The 22,585-nt window shown below is 35.0% G+C and overlaps 1 protein-coding gene across 1 annotated transcript in view; it reads left to right on the top strand.

Moving 5' to 3' along the window:
* Window positions 1–22,585, top strand: part of LAMA2 (laminin subunit alpha 2) — a 623,785-nt gene that overhangs the window by 264,558 nt on the left and 336,642 nt on the right. The window contains exons 5-9 of the mRNA XM_059941243.1: window positions 6,264–6,443; window positions 9,692–9,781; window positions 11,179–11,296; window positions 16,627–16,805; window positions 20,957–21,056. Coding sequence (XP_059797226.1) covers window positions 6,264–6,443; window positions 9,692–9,781; window positions 11,179–11,296; window positions 16,627–16,805; window positions 20,957–21,056 — 667 coding nt within the window. The remainder of the gene's footprint in view (window positions 1–6,263; window positions 6,444–9,691; window positions 9,782–11,178; window positions 11,297–16,626; window positions 16,806–20,956; window positions 21,057–22,585) is intronic.

The following is a 22,585-nucleotide window of genomic DNA, read 5'->3' as shown; positions in this document are numbered from 1 at the left end:
AACCAGCTTTTAGTTTTATTGATCTTTGCTATTGTTTCCTTCATTTCTTTTTTATTTATTTTTGATCTGCTCTTTATGATTTCTTTCCTTCTGCTAACTTTGGGGGTTTTTTCTTCTTTCTCTAATTGCTTTAGGTGTAAGGTTAGGTTGTTTATTTGAGATGTTTCTTGTGTCTTGAGGTAGGATTGTATTTCTATAAACTTCCCTGTTAGAACTGCTGCATCCCATAGGTTTTGGGTCATCATGTTTTCATTGTCATTTGTTTCTAGGTATTTTTTGATTTCCTCTTTGATTTCTTCAGTGCTCTCTCGGTTATTTAGTAGCGTATTGTTTAGCCTCCATCTGTTTGTATTTTTTACAGTTTTTTTCTTGCAATTGATATCTAGTCTCATAGCGTTGTGGTCAGAAAAGACATGTGATACAATTTCAGTTTTCTTAAATTTACCAAGGCTTGATTTGTGACCCAAGATATGGACTATCCTGGAGAAAGTTCCATGAGCACTTGAGAAGAAAGTGTATTCTGTTGTTTTTTGATAGAATGTCCTATAAATATCAATTAAGTCCATCTTGTTTAAGTGTCATTTAAATCTTGTGTTTTCTTATTTATTTTCATTTGGGATGATCTGTCCATTGGTGTAAGTGGAGTGTTAAAGTCCTGTACTATGATTATGTTACTATCAATTTCCCCTTTTATGACTGTTAGCATTTGCCTTATGTATTGAGGTGCTCCTATGTTGGGTGCATAAATATTTACAACTGTTAAATCTTCTTCTTGGATTGATCCCTTGATCATTATGTAGTGTCCTTCTTTGTCTCTTGTAATCGTCTTTATTTTAAAGTCTATTTTGTCTGATGGGAGAATTGCTACTCCAGCTTTCTTTTGATTTCCATTTGCATGGAAGGTCTTTTTCCATCCCCTCACTTTCAGTCTGTATGTGTCCCTATGTCTGAAGTGGGTCTCTTGTAGACAGCATATGTACAGGTCTTGTTTTTGTATCCATTCAGCCAGTCTGTGTCTTCTGGTTGGAGCATTTAATCCATTTACATTTAAGGTAGTTATCGATATGTATGTTCCTATTACCATTTTGGGTAATGTTATTGTAGGTCTTTTCCTTCTCTTGGGTTTCCTGCCTAGAGAGGTTCCTTTAGCATTTGTTGTAAAGCTGGTTTGGTGGTGCTGAATTCTCTTAGCTTTTGCTTGTCTGTAAAGGTTTTAATTTCTCCGTCAAATCTGAATGAGATCCTTGCTGGGTAGAGTAATCTTGGTTGTAGGTTTTTCCCTTTCATCACTAAATATGTCCTGCCACTCCTTTCTGGCTTGCAGAGTTTCTGCTGAAAAATCAGCTGTTAACCTTATGGGAGTTCCCTTGTAAGTTATTTGTTGTTTTTCCCTTGCTGCTTTTAACATTTGTTCTTTGTATTTAATTTTTGATAGTTTGATTAATATGTGTCTTGTCGTGTTTCTCCTTGGATTTATCCTGTATGGGACTCTCTGAACTTCCTAGACTTGATTGACTATTTGCTTTCCCATATTGGGGAAGTTTTCAATTATAATCTCTTCAAATATTTTCTCAGTCCCTTTCTTTTTCTCTTCTTCTTGTGGGACCCCTATAATTTGAATGTTGGTGCATTTAATTTTGTCCCAGAGGCCTCTGAGACTGTCCTCAATTCTTTTCATTCTTTTTTCTTTATTCTGCTTTGTGGTAGTTATTTCCACTATTTTATCTTCCAGGTCACTTATCCGTCCTTCTGCCTCAGTTATTCTGCTATTGTTTCCTTCTAGAGAATTTTTAAGTTCATTTATTTTGTTGTTCATCATTGTTTGTTTGCTCTTTAGTTCTTTTATGTCCTTGTTAAACGTTTCTTGTATTTTCTCCATTCTGTTTCCAAGATTTTGGATCATGTTTACTGTCATTACTCTGAATTCTTTTTCAAGTAGACTGCCTATTTCCTCTTCATTAGTTTGGTCTGGTGGGTTTTTACCTTGCTCCTTCATCTGCTGTGTGTTTCTCTGTCTTCTCATTTTGCTTAACATACTATGTTTGGGATGTCCTTTTCGCAGGCTGCAGGTTCGTAGTTCCCATTGTTTTTGGTGTCTGCCCTCAGTGGCTAAGGTTGGTTCAGTCGGTTGTGTAGGCTTCCTGGTGGAGGGGACTGGTGCCTGTGTTCTGGTGGATGAGGCTGGATCTTGTCTTTCTGGTGGGCAGGACTGCATCCGTGGTTTGTTTTGGGGTGTCTGTGAACTTAGTATGATTCTAGGCAGCCTCTCTGCTATGGGTGGGATTGTGTTCCTGTCTTGCTAGTTGTTTGGCATGGGGTGTCCAGCACTGTAGCTTGCTGGTTTTTGAGTGGAGCTGGGTCTTCATGCTGAGTTGGAGCTCTCTCGGAGAGCTTTTGCCATTTGATATTATATGGAGCCGGGAGGTCTCTGGTGGACCAATGTCCTGAACTCGGCTCTCCCACCTCAGAGGCACAGGCCTGACACCGGGCCAGAGCAGCAAGACCCTGTCAGCCACACGGCTCAGAAGAAAAGGGAGAAAAAAAGGAAGAAAGAAAGAGAGAAAGAAAGAAAGAAAAAAATAAAATAAAAATATTGTTAAAATTTAAAAAATTAAAAAGTAATAAAAAAAGAAAAGAAAGGAATAGAGGCAACCAAACTAAAAAACAAATCCACCAATGATAACCAGCACTAAAAACTATACAAAAAAACAAAACAAGACAGAACAATAAGACAAATGGTAAAAGCAAAGCTGTACAGACAAAATCACACAAAGAAGCATACACATACACAGTCACCAAAAGAAAAAAAGGAAAAAAATATATATATCTATATAAAAAAAAAGAAGGAAGAGAGCAACCAAATCAATAAACAAATCTACCAATGAAAATAAACTCTAAATACTAAACTAAGATAAACAGAAAACCAAAAACAAATTAGATACAGAAAGCAAAACCCCAAGTCTACAGTTGCTCCCAAAGTCCACTGCCTCAATTTTTGGATGATTCGTTGTCTATTCAGGTATTCCAGAGATGCAGGGTACATCCAGTTGATCGTGGGGATTTAATCTGCTGCTCCTGAGGCTGCTGGGAGAGATTTCCCTTTCTCTTCTTTGTTTGCACAGCTCCTGGGGTTCAGCTTTGGATTTGGCCCCGCCTATGCGTGTAGGTAGCCTGGGAACATCTTCTGGGAAGTCTGAGGTCTTCTGCCAGCATTCAGTAGGTGTTCTGTAGGAGTTGTTCCACATGTAGATGTATTTTTGATGTATTTGTGGGGAGGAAGGTGATCTCCACGTCTTACTCTTCTGTCATCTTGAAGGTCTCTCCTTTTTTTTTTTTAATTTATTTTTTTCCTGAAGTATAATTGATTTACAGTATTATATTAGTTTCAAGGGTACATCGTAGTGATTCAGTATTTTTATAGATTATATTCCATTTAAAGTTTTTACAAAATAATGACCATATTTCCCCTGTGCAGTACAATATATCCTTGTAGCTTATTTATTTTATACATAGTATTTTGTATCTTTTTTTAAATTCGGGTATAGTTGTTTTACAGTATGGTGTTAGTTTCTACTGTACAATGAAGTGAAGTAAAGTTTCCTGTGCTATACAGCAGATTCTCATTAGTTATGTATTTTATACATATTAGTGTATATATGTCAATCCCAATCTCCCAATTCATCCCACACCCCTTTTCCCCCTTGGGGTCCATACATTAGTTCTCTATGTCTCTGTCTGTATTTCTGCCTTGCAAACAGGTTCATCTGTACCATTTGTCTAGATCCCACATATATGCATTAATATACGATATTTATTTTTCTCTTTCCGACTTACTTCACTCTGTGTGACAGTCTCTAGGTCCATCCACATCTCTACAAATGATCCAATTTCGTTCCTTTTTATGGCTATTATTCCATTGTATATATTATATGTACCACACCTTTATCCATTTGTCTGTCAGTGGGCATTTAGTTTGCTTCCATGACCTGGCTATGGTAAATAGAGCTGCAGTGAACATTGTGGTACATGACTCTTTTTGAATTATGGCTTTCTCTGAGTATATGCCCAGTAGTGGGGTAGCTGGGTCATATGGTAATTCTATTTTTAGTTTTTTTAGGAACCTCCATACTGTTCTCCATAGTGGCTGTATCAATTTACATTCCTACCAACAGTGCAAGAGGATTCCCTTTTCTCCACACCCTCTCCAGAATTTATTGTTTGTAGATTTTTTTTTTTTGATGATGGCCGTTCTGACAGGTGTGAGATGATACCTCATTGTAGTTTTGATTTGCATTTCTCTAATAATTAGTGATGTTGAGCATCTTTTCATGTGCCTCTTGGCCTTCTGTATGTCTTCTTTGGAGAAATGTCTATTTAGGTCTTCCACCCATTTTTTAATATTGAGCTGCATAAGCTGTTTTTATATTTTGGAGATTAATCCTTTGTCTGTTGATTCATTTGCAAATATTTTCTCCCATTCTGGGGATTGTCTTTCATCTTGTTTATGGTTTCCTTTGCTCTTTAGCCTCCTGTGTGTGCGTGCACATGCTGTGTGTGTGTGTGTGTGTGTGTGTTCAGTCCAAAACTTACCACTCAATTTCAATTCCTTTAACAATTTTAATCTCATTTGATTTATTGCATAGGTAATAATGCATTTACAAAGTAAAAAAAGTGAAAGTAGTTCTTCCTATCATTTTATTGAGAGTTTCCTTATTCTTTTGTAAGGTACATATAATTCACTGTGTAGATGTATAATTTATTTAACCAGTCTCACATTGATGGATATTAGATTGTTTCCAGTCTTCTGCTATTACCAAAAAATGTGGTGGGAATTCAATATAGTTTTACATTTCATTAATTACATGTTAATTAGTGATATATATATCTATATATCTATATCTATATCTATCTATCTATCTATCTATCTATCTATCTATCTATATATATATATCTGTAGGGTAATTTCCCAGAAGTGGAATTTCTAAGTAAAATATTCTGTGCATTTGTAATTTTGACAGTTATTGCTAAATTCACCTTCATAAGGGCCTGTGCCATTTTACACTCACACCTGTAAGTATGTGAGAATTGCTGTACCTCTTTAGTCTTGCCATCAGGGAGTATTATCAATATTTTAGGATTCTGACAACCTGAAAGAATGGAAAAGGTTTTTAGAGTGGTTTTAATTAATGGTTCTGTTATGAGTGAAGTTCACTATCTTATCAAAAGTTTAATAGCCATTTATATTTCCCTTTCTTTGAATAGTCCTCTTACATCTTTTGTCTGTTTTTGTGTTGTTGGTATTTTTTCTTGTTGACTTATAGGAGTTCTTTAGGCATTAGAAAAATAAGTCCTTTATCTGTGATAGAAATACTTCTTATTTTATCAAATGGTTTATTCCCCATTAGACTTCTCTGCTCTCATGAAATCCCTGTTAGAACATGTGGGCCTCATGCCTCCAAATTACCTTTGGAGGGTAATTTCTTGACCATTTCTCCATTTTTTACCTGGAAAATGGCATGGTTAGATTTGATTTCTTCTGATGTCAGTTGTGCTAAATTATTTTCCTGAAAAAATTGCCATCCTGTCCAGGTTTTAATATATTTTCATAGAGTGTATTTTTCATAGAATGTGTTATATCCTTGGTAAATTTTTTGCCTTCTTGATCTATCAATTACTAAAAAACAAACAACAACAACAAAAAAAACCCAGCTTATTGAAATTTCTCACTGTGCTTGGAGATTTGTATAGTTTTTCTTGTAATGTGTCCATTTTTGCTCTCTATATTTTAAGGCTATATAATTAGATACTTTCAATTTAGAATAAAAAAAATTAAGCTCCTGATGGTTTCTTGTTTTTGTCTGATGTTTTGTAACTTTTTTATACCAAGTTTTCTGGTTTCCCACTCTATACTACAGTCTTAAATAATGTTAGGGCACAATAATTTTCAGAAAAAGAATGACTTAAGAATTTATAGAAATCCTAGGAAAGTCAAGTAGATGCACTGCCTTGGAACAGAGAAATATGGGTAATTGCAGTATATACAACACACCTGAAATATAAGCAAATAAATTGCATGTATATGTACTAAAGCATTCATAAAATTCCTCAATTACTTCACTGCATTCCAGTAAATAAATATGAACCTGTATCTGCCTGACTAACTGGGAGAAAGGGAGCTTAACTTTATTTTTCTAAGAAAAATTAAAACCAGATATTTAATTTTTGGTAACTTTAATTGTCAAATGATTTCCCACATTGTGTAGATTCACATCTCTTTGATCAATGGGAGACCGAGTGCTGATGATCCGTCTCCTGAACTGCTAGAATTTACCTCCGCCCGCTACATTCGCCTGAGATTTCAGAGGATCCGCACCTTGAATGCCGATTTGATGATGTTTGCTCACAAAGACCCAAGAGAAATTGACCCCATTGTCACACGAAGAGTAAGTTACAATGAATCATACTGGAACCTGTGAATGATATTGCGCCCATCGTTTTAATTGTCTGTTAAATAGTTTTAAAAGATATTTTTCAGTGAAGGAGTGAAAGACTTTGAAATTCCACAGACCTTCCTTTGTTTAAATCTAAGCTCTGCCACTTATTAGATGTGTAACATTTATCAAACTTTTTAACATTTCTAAACTTTAATTTCCTCTTTGGTACAATGGAGATCATAATGCCTAGATCATTATCTTAATTTTGAGACCTAAGTTAGTTTTTCGACACTTTGGGTAATCCATACTACTATTATAATTGGCTTTTGTGGGGGGTTACTACAGGAAGGGAATGGGCTTTGAAACATTTTTGGTTGCAACCCACACTAAGAAATACATTTTATATCATGACTTAGTACACACACACACACACACACACACACACATTACATGACATCTTGATAACCTTTATTTTATTTAATTTTTTTTTAGAAATTCACGTTCTTTTATGTATTTATTTATTTATTTATGGCTGTGTTGGGTCTTCGTTTCTGTGCGAGGGCTTTCTCTAGTTGCGGCAAGTGGGGACCACTCTTCATCGCGGTGCGCGGGCCTCTCACCATCGCGGCCTCTCTTGTTGCGGAGCACAGGCTCCAGACGCGCAGGCTCAGTAATTGTGGCTCACGGGCCCAGTTGCTCCGTGGCATGTGGGATCTTCCCAGACCAGGGCTCGAACCCGTGTCCCCTGCATTGGCAGGCAGATTCTCAACCACTGCGCCACCAGGGAAGCCCCATCTTGATAACCTTTAATGTGCATAGATCAGCTGGTGACGTGGAAATGCAGATTCGGATTCAGTAGGTCTAGGGCAGAACTGAGAAACTGCAATTCTAATAAATTCCCAGGTGATATGGATGTCACTGTTTTTTGGACCATTTTGTCTAATTAAATAATTTAGTTTTATGCTTCATTAATGAATCACAAGGCACTGCTAATTCAAAAGAGTGCTGCTATAGGAAAAAAGTGATTATATATACTATTTTATTTTCCTTTATGAATTGAATATCAGGCAAAAATGGTCATAGCATCCTTTCAACAGATCATTGAAAGTAGGAGCTAACAAGTATTGTTTTCCAGTGTTAAACAGGAATTTGAGAGATTATGACATAGACGATCAGCCCAAGTTGCTATGAGTGATAACTGTTCTTTCTCCTATCCACGCCTCACTGTATTCAGTGGTTTACTCATCTCCTTTATATGCTGCTACACAGCCAAGGCACTATTACCAAGAGAGTCAATTCGGCAGTAAATCCATAGAACAAATATATGCTAACAGCGGAGGAGAAAAGAGGATTGTAGGGATTGTGAGAAAAAGCATTGCTCTAGAATGACCCTACTAAGGTTAGACGGTTGCCACCAATTACCAAATTGCTGAACCGTCAGGCTGAAGATTGAAGGGTGGTACTTTTCACAATTCCTGAGTACCCCTCACATATTTTCTCTTCTCATTACTTAACTTACTCACACCTAACCTCTCCATCATTACAAAATAACTTTTAAAGTTTTATTGTCCCCATGCAACACATGTTGGATGTTTTAGTGCCCTGTATTTCCAAACCTGAAATAATTTTACCTTGTCTTATATTTCAGTATATTGTAACTTGTCTTATGCAAAAGTAATCATTATTTTTCACCAATGTTTAGATTCTTCACTTGTTAAAAAAAAGATTTTTAATTATAATTTTGGCATGACTTAAAAATACACACCAAGGAAGACTGAATGATTTTGAAGTGAAATTTAATCTTTCCTGACAGTATATCTATCAAAGAAAAAAAATCAATGGAAATAAATGTGTTCCTTTTACCATCTTTTGCAGAAGGCAGAGAGGGGTTTAGGGTGCACATCTATTATTTATAACTTCATTGTACATGAGCCTTTAAAATAGTGCAGTAAAATTCAACATATAAATATGTTTTTTGAAAGTACTCAAGTTCTGTAAACACTACATATAAATTTAAATATATAAAAATAGTATATTGAATTTTAGCTCCTCTTCATGACGCAGAAATGAAGCATTGCACATTTATATTTAAAGCAAATTTCCCAATTTTAAAAACATCTACAAAACTACTGTATCAGCTTTCTGAGCAACTATTCCTGTTTGTGTCTGTATTATAAGGTGATGAAGTTAGTGAAAAGCAGACTTTTTTATGTCTAAACTAAACCTAAACTTCCTTGCAAGTTACAATAGTGTGAGGTCTAAGTATATCAAGTAAGATAAAGTAACAAAAATATTATAAAAGATACTATACGTAAACAGCAAAAACAAACAAAAAGAATTTTAAAAAGAAGCAAAGAAAAGAAGTAAATTGGAAAAGGGAATTTGTAGTCAGGGAACTTCGTGTTCACCTACTTATTCTCACTAAATGTGTGGGGTTTTTTTTTTTTAGTGTAAATAATTGGAATAATAGAACTATCTACCATAAGTTGGTTATTTGGATTCCGTAGGTAATATGAAGTACTCTCACAACTATAAAATGCTATATACAAATTAAGTAAAATTTTATAATAGTCCTGTTCTGTAATTACAAATAATCTTTTAAAAATAGCTGAGTAGATGAAAATAATTAGAAACAGTCCTGTTAACTCAGATAGGAAAGTAATTGCATGGACATTTTAACATAATAATGAAAAAAAAGTGTTCTGCACATCTAGTTTACTTCTCACATTATGTTAAATCAATCTTATAATTAATTTTCATTTTCTTCTTGATATGGTTAAGAAATGTGTTTTTATGAGCACTATTTCCCTAAATTTGTTGATTCTTTTCAAATCCATCAAGTAAAACAGTCTGCGTATGATTCATGAACACCGATGTTCCTATAATGATAATAAAAGAGGTTTTCTTTCTTTCAACTTTTATGAAGAATTAATGCCCTTGCTCCCCCGCCCCATAACAATTTGCTCTCAATAATAAATACTCCAGCATGGACTATTTGTACTGTGCAGTCCTTTGTACTGTCTGTAAGAAAGAAATTTCTAAAATGCCCACCTAACGTAAATTAGAGGCTTTCTGTCCCTGGGCTATGATTTCAATGTGAGGAGTTACTGGATATTTTTGTGAACCTTCTGTTGTTCTCTAGTGCTTCAAACTGAGGATACAAGCAGAAGGCCAAGTTTTTAACTGAATGTTCCCTTTTGTTGCTTTCACCTTGCAGTAGTCTTAATAGGATTTCTCTCTGGATTGCTTTTTTGCAGTATTACTACTCGGTCAAGGATATTTCGGTTGGAGGGATGTGCATCTGCTATGGTCATGCCAGGGCTTGTCCACTTGATCCAGTGACAAATGTATGTATATTTATAGGATGCTTAGGTAAAATGGAGCTCTGAACTGTAAAATGCTTCATGAGAAGCTTTGCTGACAGGGACGCTGTGAATGGGTATCAGGTCCCCACTTAACAGAAAGCCATGCCAGGGTGAAATAGAGCTGGCAGGTAGGATGATAGACTTTGAAGGCAGCCATCACAGTATCAGAAAACAGATTAGTTTCTTCCAAAAAGGCTCCAAACTGGTCTATATATTTTGAAACCTTTCTAGCTATGACAGCCTGCTGTATGATTTAGCTTTAGAGAATGCCTGTCATTAATCAACCTGACCGTTTCTTTTAAGAATTTTCATCAAAAAAATTAATGCAAACAAATGAAAAATGTACATGGAAGTAAATCTAAATGGCCATGGAACCGGAGGCTGAGGTAGGACAGGGGCAGTAAGGAGTAGGGTGGAAGAGAGTATTCAATAGAGTTTGAAACCGCCAGGTCAGAAAATGCTGGAATGGCTTTGGGTTGAATTTTTCATGAATGACAATGGACTAAATGAACATAACCTAAAAAAGAAGATGAATGAGCATCTGTTTTTCTCAGTCATAAATAAACTGGTGAAATAGAAAATCATCCACTTTATAGTGTATGGAAGAAATATATTCAATAGTAAGATCAGTGAATGTAGCTACCTATGTAAAGATTTTTTTCCTACTAAAACTGTAATGCAAATGGTATTTCTCAAATAGTATTAGTTTTCTGACTAATGCATCATAGTATTACCTCCTCGGGAAGATTCAAACCCCTGGCATATTTTTCTGGGCAAGGCTGTGGTCCTGCTTTCTTCAGGGTGTGGGCACTGTCTATCAGGGGTATTGATGAGCAGTATTTCCCAAGCTTTGAGAGCCCACACAGCAGCTTTGGAGGGCCAGTTCCATGTGATGAAATAAGACTGTACTCAGAACACACACAGACAGGAGATTCAGGCTTGGGGTATTAGATTTCTATTCTATCCATGCCCCTCCATGCCTAGGAATCTACTCTTTCCCCTCTTCCTACACCAAATGTTGATTGTACTTTGAGGGAATCCTTAAAATGGATACATCCCACCCAGAAGACCTGTGGATCTCAGGAATCAGAGAAGGGATTCTAGTCTTCTAGACTACTCCCAGCTGGGCCTCTTCTCTCTTCTATGTCTGAGCCCAGTGATTCCAGAGCCAGCCTGGATCTCCCTCCCTAAGCTGATGTCGATCAAATATACCCACTCCCAAGGCTGGCACCTCTTCCTTCCCAGACTGATGGGAGTTTTAGATTTTGGTACATAGTCTTGATGTTTTCTTTTCTCTTCATTCTACCTTTCAGGGGAAGTCTCTCATTTATGGTTCCAAAGAATGCTAAAAGTATGCTTTTTCCCCATTTTTTGACTAGAAATCCCGCTGTGAATGTGAGCATAACACGTGTGGTGATAGCTGTGATCAGTGCTGTCCTGGATTTCATCAGAAACCGTGGAGAGCAGGCACTTTTCTGACCAAAACTGAATGTGAAGGTATGTTCCTGAAAAGCCAGCACCACGGGTAATTCTTCCTTTCCTGGGGCACAGGTGATATAAACATGTGCACATATTTCCAGTTCATATGTTTTATCCAAGACAGTAGCTGATAAGCTCTTTTACCCTCCTGTTTTAGAGTTTTCAAGGTTTTTTTTTTTTAATTTGACAAATATTTACCAAGCACCCACGAATTTACCACTGTGTGAAAATAATGAAAAATAGATAAAAGCATAGTATATACTTACTGTCATCAGGGGTGAATCTGAAGCTTATAGCATAATATATATATAGAAATGTAAGTAAACATTCAGTAAAACCTACAGGGTATAGAGATTACCCTTCTAAACACGTATGTTTATAAAATGGTTCTGAAACCAGTATAGCTCCAGATCCTTCAGGCTGTTCCCTTTGTAGTTCCTCCCCTAAATAGCTTAGGTAAATAGTAAATAGCTTTTGAATACCCATCATCTAATAAATGGAGAAAAACCAGAGGGGAGAGATCATACCCTACAGGTTAGAGTCAGTTTATTATCTGGGAAAGAAAGGACTCTGATTCATTAGTTATACTTATTAAAGGGTAGTGTTTGGGGGCAGTAGCTGGGAAGAATAGGAGAGTAAAACGTAACAGAGAGAAGGCAGAAAATCAAATTTGTGCAGAAAGAATATTTATTTTAATAATAAGCATTAATATTTTAAATGTGTGGTTTCACATTAATAACAGTATAAAATGCTACTATTAGAAATGGTATCAGTGACAATCAGCAGCATAAACTATGCTATAGTAATTATTGGGCAGTGACAACCAAGAAAAAGCCAGTAATGAAAAATCGTAAAACAACTGGCTATGCAAACATTTGCCAACAAATACTCATTTATACTTTAATATTATCCCTTTTGAAGTTTCTCCTGAAGGGAAATACCCAAGAAAGGTAGCGGATGGCTTTGTAGCCTAATATTGCCTACTGTCCCAACACAGTGACAGGGAAGCTAGAGAAACGTCTGTTTCTGGAGATCTGTTCAGGCCAAGACGAGACCTAAAAACAAAGACTTCTGCTGAACTATAAATCCGCACTAGCCAGAAAGCCCAATTCAACTGAATTCAAATATTAATATTTTAGTGAATCAGTCCTGATCACATTTTTTCGGTTCAACAGGTGTATGTGGTCACCAAAACAGGCTTGGTAGACATTTTAAACCAATACCAACCTTATATATTTATTGAATAAAAATATTTATCATGTATCATGTGTCAGACAAGATAGGTCCTTAAAATTATTGAATTATAACAGACTTTAATCATAAAATATTCCCCAAACATAAAATACATTTTCTTTTCAGTTTAAGATTCTGCCTATCCTATCAATGTCTTGAGTCCCTTCATTTTCTGCACATATCTCTTTTGCTTTTTGATTTGTGTCTGCGTGTTTGTGAAGATATTTTGGTTTAGAAATCACTCATTGTTACTGAGATGTATCTGAGAGAATGGGCCACCACTACCCAGTGTTGTAAGGGGGGGTATCAGATGCCCAGCCCTTGTTTTTTATCATCCACCCCCAACCCCATTCCTGACGATCCCTCAGATCTCCACAGCTTCTCCCAACAAGAGTAGACATTCATTCCTAAGACTGAATTTAAGTTAAATGACACCATGAATATCTCTTCTCAAACTTCCTTAAATTTGATTAATTTCTCTTCTGCTTGTGGAATATCAGCAGTCACACGTGGAACTTTTGAGCATTTGAGGGTAGGGATTCTTCCTGTTGTCTCTGACATTCTATCACAAAGTTATCATGATGTAACGTTAAGTGGATCTGCAGAATCCTTTACCGCTCTCCACTTGTGTATATGTGTTTAAACAAGGAAACAGAAAGGATGGATCAGACTTATTAGCAACAGGGATGGACAAAGCAACACAGAAGGAAATTTCCACTTGCTGCTATATACATTTTTATAAAATAGTGTTATTATAAAACAGTTTTATCTTTCTTTGTGGAAGAGATGGGAGGTTGTATTTCCAAACTGAAAAAATAATTTTTTTTTTTGAAATCCACAAATTAAATATAAGGGTCTTAACCATAAAACCTTGTATAAATATTGTGCTTTTGGCAATGTATACATTCATAAAAGCTTATATGAAAATTTTATTTTCCAAGTTGAATTATGTTCCAGTCACCTCTTAATATTTAGAAAAATCCTTCTGCAACATGACAAATCCCTTTATATAATGAACAACTGCCTTCTAATTCATTTGAATTTAATTCCGACTTTTATCAATCTAGCTTGTTTGAGGCAGATTATATCTCTAAAGTGCAAAGGATATGCATTCCATTGCTAAGCCTGTACTAACAGACAGTTTCTATCATGTGTCTTGAACATTCTGTGAAATAACAAACTGCTGATGACAGAGTGAAAAATGGCTCTTTGTGAGTAGATACTATCCATGCCCTCTAAGGCTATAGATGAAAGCTGTGCAGGCCCAGGACCTTTAAACAGCAGCCAAGGCTGTAGGAAAGGGCCCTCATACATGGAGTGTGAAAAGGACTGCTCCTCAGGCATCAGTCTTTACCTGCATTAGCTATGGTTATAAGTGCAGTCAGCAATACTAGTTCTAAATAATGTGAGAATAAATTTGTATTCCTCTGTATTTCCCTCTAGTTGTACTTGTAGCAGAAATCTTGACTATTTTTTGCAATATATTTTTACAAGATTTTTGAGAATTCTTGCACATTGTCCTAAAGATATAAAACTGCTTATGATCCCTAGTGATTTATATTTGTGACTACATGTCCCCTAGAATACATTTTGAAAACTCTCCATTAATATAGCAAGAGTACTATATCTTAAATCAAAAGCCAAGAAGCTGAAGAAGATATTTGCAACAAACAAGAAAAGGAGATAATATCCTTACTGTATGAAGAGATCTTCCATAGCAATAAGAAAAAAATTCAAAAAAATCTGTTAAAAATGAGCAAAGATCAAAACAGACATTTCTCAGGAAAAAAATATGACATAACCATATAAAGAAATTATCCCACTTATTTATAATTAACGAAGTATCCATTAAAACAATAAAAGTACTTTTTTTTTTAACTTACCAAAGTGTTCATTCATTCACTCAACATATGTTTGAATGCTCACCGAATGGAAAATGTTGGTAATACACAGTTTTGGTGAGGCCGTGGGGAAACAGTTTTATGCTATCTATCGGAGGGAGAGTAATCTGACATAGCATTTGCAGAGGGAATTTTTTCAAGTTAATTAAAATTAGAATTTCCCATGCCCCTTGACTAGAAATTGCACTTGCAGGAATTTAATCTGTAGATGGACTTGGATAGCTGTACAGGACATTTTATGATCCTTGTCTTTAGTACCCAGTTGCTAATACCACTGCTACTGACATTTACAGGGCTGAGTATTTACTGTCTCAGGCGTTCTGCTAGATGATCTGCATTCTCACCACAACCTAAGAGTTAAGTACTAAAATGACGCTAAGGCTTGAACTGTCTCCTCAAAGCCACTCAGCTGGCAAGTGGGGAGCCGTCTAACACCAGACCCCCACTCCTACCCCCACCTCCATTGTCCTCCTGGTAGGTACTCAGTGTTATAAAGGAGGAATCTGGAAACAATGTAACTGCCCACTATTAGGCATCTAATTAATCAAGAAGTCCCCAGTGTAGCCTTAGGGAAAACATAATACTAATAGAGAAGGAGCCATGCTATTTACTGTTAGTAAAAAAGATAGTTCAGAACAGTATATAAATGTCCCCTTTTGTGGAATTAAAAAAAAGATTGAGCTGTGTGCCGCACACAGGCCCGTGCACGTGCATACACATGCACACATACGCACACACATATAGATGTGGAAATCAGTGCAAGGACACCTAAGAAACTCAACATATGAGGAAGGACACTGCATAGTATATTTTTTGCCTAGTTCCCATCCTAAAATAAATTCTACCCATTTTTCAAAGCCTTACCCAGTTCTTCCTGGGGAAGTAATTTTTCATTCCTCTGAACTCCTGTAATGTGATATGAAAAAGAAAAGGAGGAGAAGAGGAGAAGGGGGCTACGAAAACATAGAGGATGAAGATGAGAGGAAGTGGAACAGGGAAAATCAATTGGGAACTTATTTATAACGCATTATGCTAATGATTTTACGTACATTTTAAATATCCCTGCCTAGTAATTACTACTGACTGCTTCATGTTTTATATGGAAACTGAGCCTTAGTGAAATGAAGTTCCCTACCTCACAGGACTACTAAGGAGTGAAGAGGACACCCAAATCCAAGACTGGCACAAAATAGCGTGATCTCACCACTGAGCAAACCAGCTCTCATCTTGTCCTGATAACTTGGCACTTATCGTACAGCTTTTTCTTATCAGATAACTTGAAGGGATTGTGGTAGTGGTTAACCCTGCAGACTCTGGAGCCTGACTTCAGAGTTTGGCTTACAATACTGATTTGGTGAACTTTTACTAGTTACTTCACTTCTCTTTGCTTGAGGTTCCTAATATATGAAAAGAGGTTAATGGAGTCCGTAAGTCACAAAACTATTTGAGAATTAAAATCAGTGGTAATAAATATAAAACATTTAGAACAGAATGTGGCATATAAAAAAAATCTGTAAGTTTTAGTTATGATTAGTAGTAAAAGAAAGGAATAACATTTGACTCTTGAACAACATGGATTTGAACTGCAGGGGTCCACTTATAGGCGGATTTCTTTCACTAAATGCAGACAACAGTGCTACAGTACTACACAATCCGTGGTTGGTTGAATTGAGGGATGAGAAACCAAGGACAGAGAAGGCTGACTGCAAAGTTATACTCTAATTTTCCATTGCGCAGAGGATTGGTGCCCTTAACTCCTGCATTATTCAAGGGTCAAATGTATATACTAAGCATCCTTTTTACCCGTAGTATCTAACACAGAGGTTCACATAGAATAATTATTCATTACAGATTACATGGATGTTAATCATTCAGTACCATACTTCAGTAATTTGTTTGTCATAATAGGAAATTGTAGGGTGAATTATATGAAGTATCAGTTTTATAAGATAAAATCAGTCAAATATTGGCAATTTCATATGCTTCAGCTTAATTTATGTTTTAACTATTTCAAGTTCCATTAAAACATGCAAATTTATTAATATCTCTAATAAATCCAAGTACTTTCTAGATACCTTTGTATTGATAATATATATATATAATGTAATATAATTTTCCATATGGTATAAAAATCTCTTATGTAACAAAATATTATTTTTAAATATATCTGAAATCTGAAATTAATGTTTATAAATTAATTTTTCCCTAATGCAGCCTGCAATTGTCATGGGAAAGCTGAAGAATGCTATTATGATGAAAATGTTGCCAGAAGAAATCTGAGTTTAAATATACATGGAAAGTACATTGGAGGGGGTGTGTGCATTAATTGTACTCGAAACACTGCTGGTATAAATTGTGAGACATGCATTGATGGTTTCTTCAGACCCAAAGGGGTAAAGTATGCTTTTTCTTTCATTAAGTGTTATTTTGGCTTTTTCAGGCAGAGATGTATTATAGGGAAAAATAATTTTGATAGCTTCTCTAAATAGCTGGACTTCAAATTCTCAACGGTGACTAGAAATATTTCATAGTAGAAACTGTATAAATCTTTCAGGATGTGATATAAAATATTTCCATCTCTCCAGAAAGTCCCATTGTGCCTCATTCCAGTCAATCACCACCCCTAGGCAAACTCTGTTCTGATTTTTAGAGCATAAATTAGTTTTGCCTCTTAGTGAATTTCCTAAAAATGAAATCATAAAGTACATAAAATTTTTGGTCTTCCTTTCACTCAATTTAACATGTTAAGATTTATTCATGTTGTACACATCAGTAGTTATTTCTTTTTAAAAAATATTGCTAAGGAGTAGTCCTTTATGACTATGATATGCATGAACATATCTTAATTTTTAATCCATTCTCCTGTTGGTGGATATTTGGGTCATTTCCAGTTTTTGGTTAGCTCCTATAAAACAATTTTATATGAGTCTTTTTGTGGGCATGTGTTATTAACCTTGTGTAAATACCTAGGAGTAGAGTACTTGTTTCATAGGATAGATATATGTTTGACTTTATAAGATACTGCCAACATTTTGTCAAGTTAGTAATACTGTTTTACATGTTCACCAGAAATGTGTGTAAATTCTAGTTCTTCCATATTATCTCTATTATTTGGTCTTGACTATCTTTTTGAATTAGCCATTCTAGTGGATGTGGGTGTAGTAGGTATGGCAAGTGGGTACTAGGCAATCACTAAGTCGTTCCCATCAATGCTTAGTGCTACAGCAGATCTTCTATTATGAATTTACAGCAGATCCCATGGATTAAATTCTTATTTTAAGTGTTTATTGGCTATTCCTATATTTTCTCTTGTGAAGTATTCAAGTCAAGAAATTGTTCTTTTTTATTCTAGAAATGTTATAATTTTAACTTTTAGGGCTATGGCCCATCTCAAGTTAATCTTTGTGTAGGGTATGAAATAATGATTGAGATCTATGTGGTTCATCTGTTGTTCCAGCACCATTTTTGGAAAAATACTTTCTTTTTCTCTTTTAAATTGTTTTGAGGCATTTTTTGAAAATCAGTTGATCTTTTGGGGCAACATCTGGAGCCCCAGTTCTGTTCCATGGACTTATTTGTCCATTTTTGTGGTAATGGCACACTATCTTGATGACTTTAGCTTTAATAAAACTAGAATTCAGAGATATATGTGCACTAACTTTATTCTTCCTTTTGAAGATTGTTTTGGCTATAGTAGTTTCTTTACATTTCCATACAAATTTTAGAATCAACTTCTCAATGACAGAAATATTAGTTGGGATTGTTGTATAGAATCTAAATGCAAATATGGAGAGAACTAACACTTTAACAATACTGAGTCTTCCAGTCAATGAATATAGTATGTCTCTTCACTTATTTCTATCTTCTTTAATTATTCATATCAGTGTTTTCAGTGTAGAGATCTTGCATGTCTTTTGTTAATTTTGTATAATTTCCTTCTGCCTGAAGAACTTCCTGTAGCTTTTTTTTTTAATAGGGCAAGAATTGATGGTGACAGTTTCTCTCAGGTTTATTTCATCTGAAAATGTCTTTATTCTACCCTTATTACTGAAGTATATTTTTATTACATGGAGAGCGATGTTTGTTTTTCTTTCAGTACTTTAAAGATATGGTATTTTCTTGGGCTTCCCTGGTGGCACAGTGGTTAAGAATCTGCCTGCCAATGCAGGGGACACAGGTTTGAGCCCTGGGCTGGGAAGATCCCACAGGCCTCGGAGCTACTAAGCCCGTGAGCCACAACTACTGAAGCCCACATGCCTAGAGCCCGTGCTCTGCAACAAGAGAAGCCACCGCAATGAGAAGCCTGCGCACCACAAGGAAGAGTAGCCCCTGCTCACCACGACTAGAGAAAAGCCTGCATGCAGCAATGGAGACCCAACACAAACAAAAATAAAATAAATAAATAAATTTATTAAAAAAATAAAGCTACGGTATTTTCTGGATTTCACTTATTCTAATGAGAAGGCAGCCATCATTTGCATTTTTTTTCTTCTATATATAATGTGTCTTTAATTCTCTGACTGGTTTCAAAATATCCTCTTTTTATTTGCCTTTTAGCAGCCAAAACATGTATTGGCAAACTATGACCTCTAGATCAAATTTGGCCCATGGCCTATATCTATATGGCCTGCAAACAAATAATTTTTGTTTTACATTTGTAAAAGTTTGTTAAAAGAAAAAAAAGAAAGAGGCGGAGGAGAAGGAGGGGAGGAGAAAAAGGAGAGGAAGGGAAAGGAGATGGAACGAAAATGAAAAGAACAACAAAAAAATTAAGAAAAAGAAAAAGAAGAACAAGATGAACAAGAACTAGGTGAAAGAGGAGGAGGAGAGAAGGAGGAGGAAGAGAAGAAGCAAACCTTATGTGCCTTACAAAGCCTACAATTTTATTTACAGAAAAAATTTTCCAATCTCAGAATTGGACCATGTGTGTCTAAATGTGGCTCATCATTGGAATCATAAATCATATTTATAAGAGCTAAGAATTTATCCTAAGGAAATTTATTGCTGTATGCACACAGAGAGTTTTGTTTTGTTTTTTTTCATCTCTTGGTTAGAAAGCCTTTCTCCCAATTCCACTCTCAAATTGCTACTCATACTTCAAGCTCCAGTCTAAACATCCCTTTTTCTGTGAAGCATTGCTTGACTTCATTGTGTTATTACTCTCTCTTCTTTTGCCCCAGAACGCTCTGCTCGTGTGTCTATTTTATCACTTTGCACATTCTATTTAATCAATATCTTTCAAGTCTGCTATTCCTGTAAGCTTCTTTAAGGCAGAAATCAGGCCTTATCTGTGCTTTGCACAGTCCTTATTTCATAATAGGAAGTGAATGAATGGGTCTTAAACAAATGATGATTTTGAAACTGATCTGTGGATATAGTTGATTGAATTCTATCAGACATGTAAATATTTCTCTACTTGTGAAACTTTGACTTATATTAGCGAACAGGTTTTCATTTATCAATTAAACCTAGATATATACATATATAAAACTGTATTTTATGGGAGAAACGTATATATATACTTATATACACAATTTTATATATATATTCAGAGTATTTTAGTATTTCCTAGACAAAGAATTTGGTTTTTTTTTTTGTTCTTATCCTATTGCATCTTGAAAATAAATGTTGTATATTTGGTACATTAGCCCGGTCTAGGTGTGTTTAATTAAAATATTCTAACATTAAAAACTACTAGTTGTATTGTGTATTTAATGTATGTGAGGAATCTTATGAGATGCTTTATATGTTATTCCTCTTAATTTTAATTTAATAACATCACTAAAGTTTCTACTATTATCCTCATATTATCAGGAAGTAAATAAATTGCAGGAGGCCACATAGCCAGTAAGTGGACACAGTGGGATATGAGCTCAAGCCTTCCTAATTACAGAGCCTACATTGTTTCCCCCCAGATTATGCTGCCTCATGAGAAAGTCAAATTTTTAACGTAAATATTTAACATCTTTTTCAAGCACCAAATATAAATTTCTATTTAATTAGCTATATCACGATCAATGTAAAAAGTTTTTGAAAAATTAATTTGGGGAAAAATTACTAATTTTGAACTATGTTGTAATAAAATAGTAAGGAAGATTTTATTATGGAATGTATATTTCTCTAATATTCTAATGTTCTCTATATAAGCAAACATTGTTCTTTTTGTTTGTAATGATAATGATACTGTGATTATAAAAGAAAGAGATGCATACTGAAATGTGTAGGGATTAAAAGACTCTTTATTTGGGATTTTCTTTAAAAACTTCAGCAAAGAATAAAACGTGATGAATCATATAGCAAAATCTTGATAATTGTTGAATCTAGGTAACAAATATTTAGTAGTTTATTATACTATCCTCTTCATTTCTGTGCATCCACTTAGATGAAACGGATTTTAGAAAATGCAAACATATAATAAAGAAAATTTCTTATATTATCATTTTCTAAATATAATTTATTATTATTTATTATTAAAATTTGCTTTAAAGGCTTGCTGATTGAAAAATTTAGTGTTTTTAAAACAGAATTTTAATATTTTTGTTAGATATCTCCAAATTATCCAAGACCATGCCAGCCATGCCATTGTGACCCAGTTGGTTCCTTAAATGAAGTCTGTGTCAAGGATGAAAAACGTGCTCAACGAGGTGAGAGCTATAGTAGAAGGCCGTTGTTCTGATGAAAGGACAACTAAAGCCAAGTGTGATTATTTTCAGAAGAACATGTTGCAGTAAATTTCATTCATGTAATAAGTTTTTTCTTTTCTTTTTTTTTTTTTGGCTGCGTTGGGTCTTTGTTGCTGCGTGTGGGCTTTTTTCTCTAGTTGCAGTGAGTGGGGCTATTTGTTGCAGTGCACAGGCTTCTCATTGTGGTGGCTTCTGTTGCGGAGCACAGGCTCTAGTGCGCGGGCTTCAGTAGTTGAAGCATCCAGGCTCAGTAGTTGTGGCACGTGGGCCCCAGAGCACGTGGGCTCAGTATAAATTTATTCTTATAGCTATCAATGTCCCCTACAGGAAGTAGTTTTTAATTCATCTCAATAATTATGTTTATGTTTAATTATACTTTAAAAGCAAGAAGAGTTGAATCATTTGTTTTGCATTAGTATACATGTGTATATATATATATATATATACACATATATACATATTTATATATCTATCTATATATATCTTCTAGTCAATTATAAATCTGTGGTGTATATAATTTTTTGATGTCTTGTTATTTATTATATTGCTTTGTAGCATGTATGATTTCTAGGGTGAAATGACAGTGTTCATTGAGGGATGTGTGTGCTACAGTGGGAAGAGCAAATAGATGAGATCACAGACTGAGATGTAGTTAATAATACAGAAAGCGAGAAGTCTACATAAAGGGCTGTAAAAGGCAGTAGGAATGAGTTAATGAAGGGAAAGAGGCTGACATTAATTTAAGACAAAACCTTCTTTGAGGATTGAAATTCATGATGAACTCCAAATGTTAAGGAATCAAATGCCAAATTAACTCTTTGATGTAAAATGTTTAGGAGCTACTTCCAGGAAAGTTGCTTGCCAAAGTAGAAAATTCATAGAATATATCTGGAACTGTTTCTTTATATTTCTAAGACTGGATTCTTCTCTTCTGTGGAAAGACTAAAATAAATCATGGCTATGCTATAGGCTTTTTCCCCGAAAGACCTTCTATTTAAAAGACTGGCAATATTTCTTTGGCACAGTTTAGCTTACCTGCTTTCTTTACAAAACTATTTGATTATCTGTTTAAGCCTTACAGTCTTAAATCTTAAAAGATTAAAAAATGATTATTTAAAAACTCAAATGGTGAATTATTGATGTCACTTTTCATTTTATGGTCCCTTATCTTTTTATGGTAACAACTAAATCACATTATTTTGAGCAATGTAATTTAATTTTATCCCCTGAGTTTAAAATGGTAGGTATTTTGTTGTTGAAAAAAGTGATGTAAAAATAGAAAAGTAGAAAAATCAGTATTCAATGCAGTGGTAATTCAGCATAGTACTATTATTAACATTTGTGTGTTAACTTTACATGATGAATTTTTCCCCACATCCATTCATTTCTCTGAAATCTGGTTTTAGCTCCTGAATACCGTACTCAACTTTGAATAGATATTAAGATTGTTTCTAAATTTTGTATATTTTAACCAATGCTTTAATGAAGAT

Source organism: Balaenoptera ricei, chromosome 12 (genome assembly GCF_028023285.1).
Source record: "Balaenoptera ricei isolate mBalRic1 chromosome 12, mBalRic1.hap2, whole genome shotgun sequence".
NCBI lineage: Eukaryota > Metazoa > Chordata > Mammalia > Artiodactyla > Balaenopteridae > Balaenoptera > Balaenoptera ricei.
This window is presented reverse-complemented; position numbering and strand designations above follow the sequence as displayed.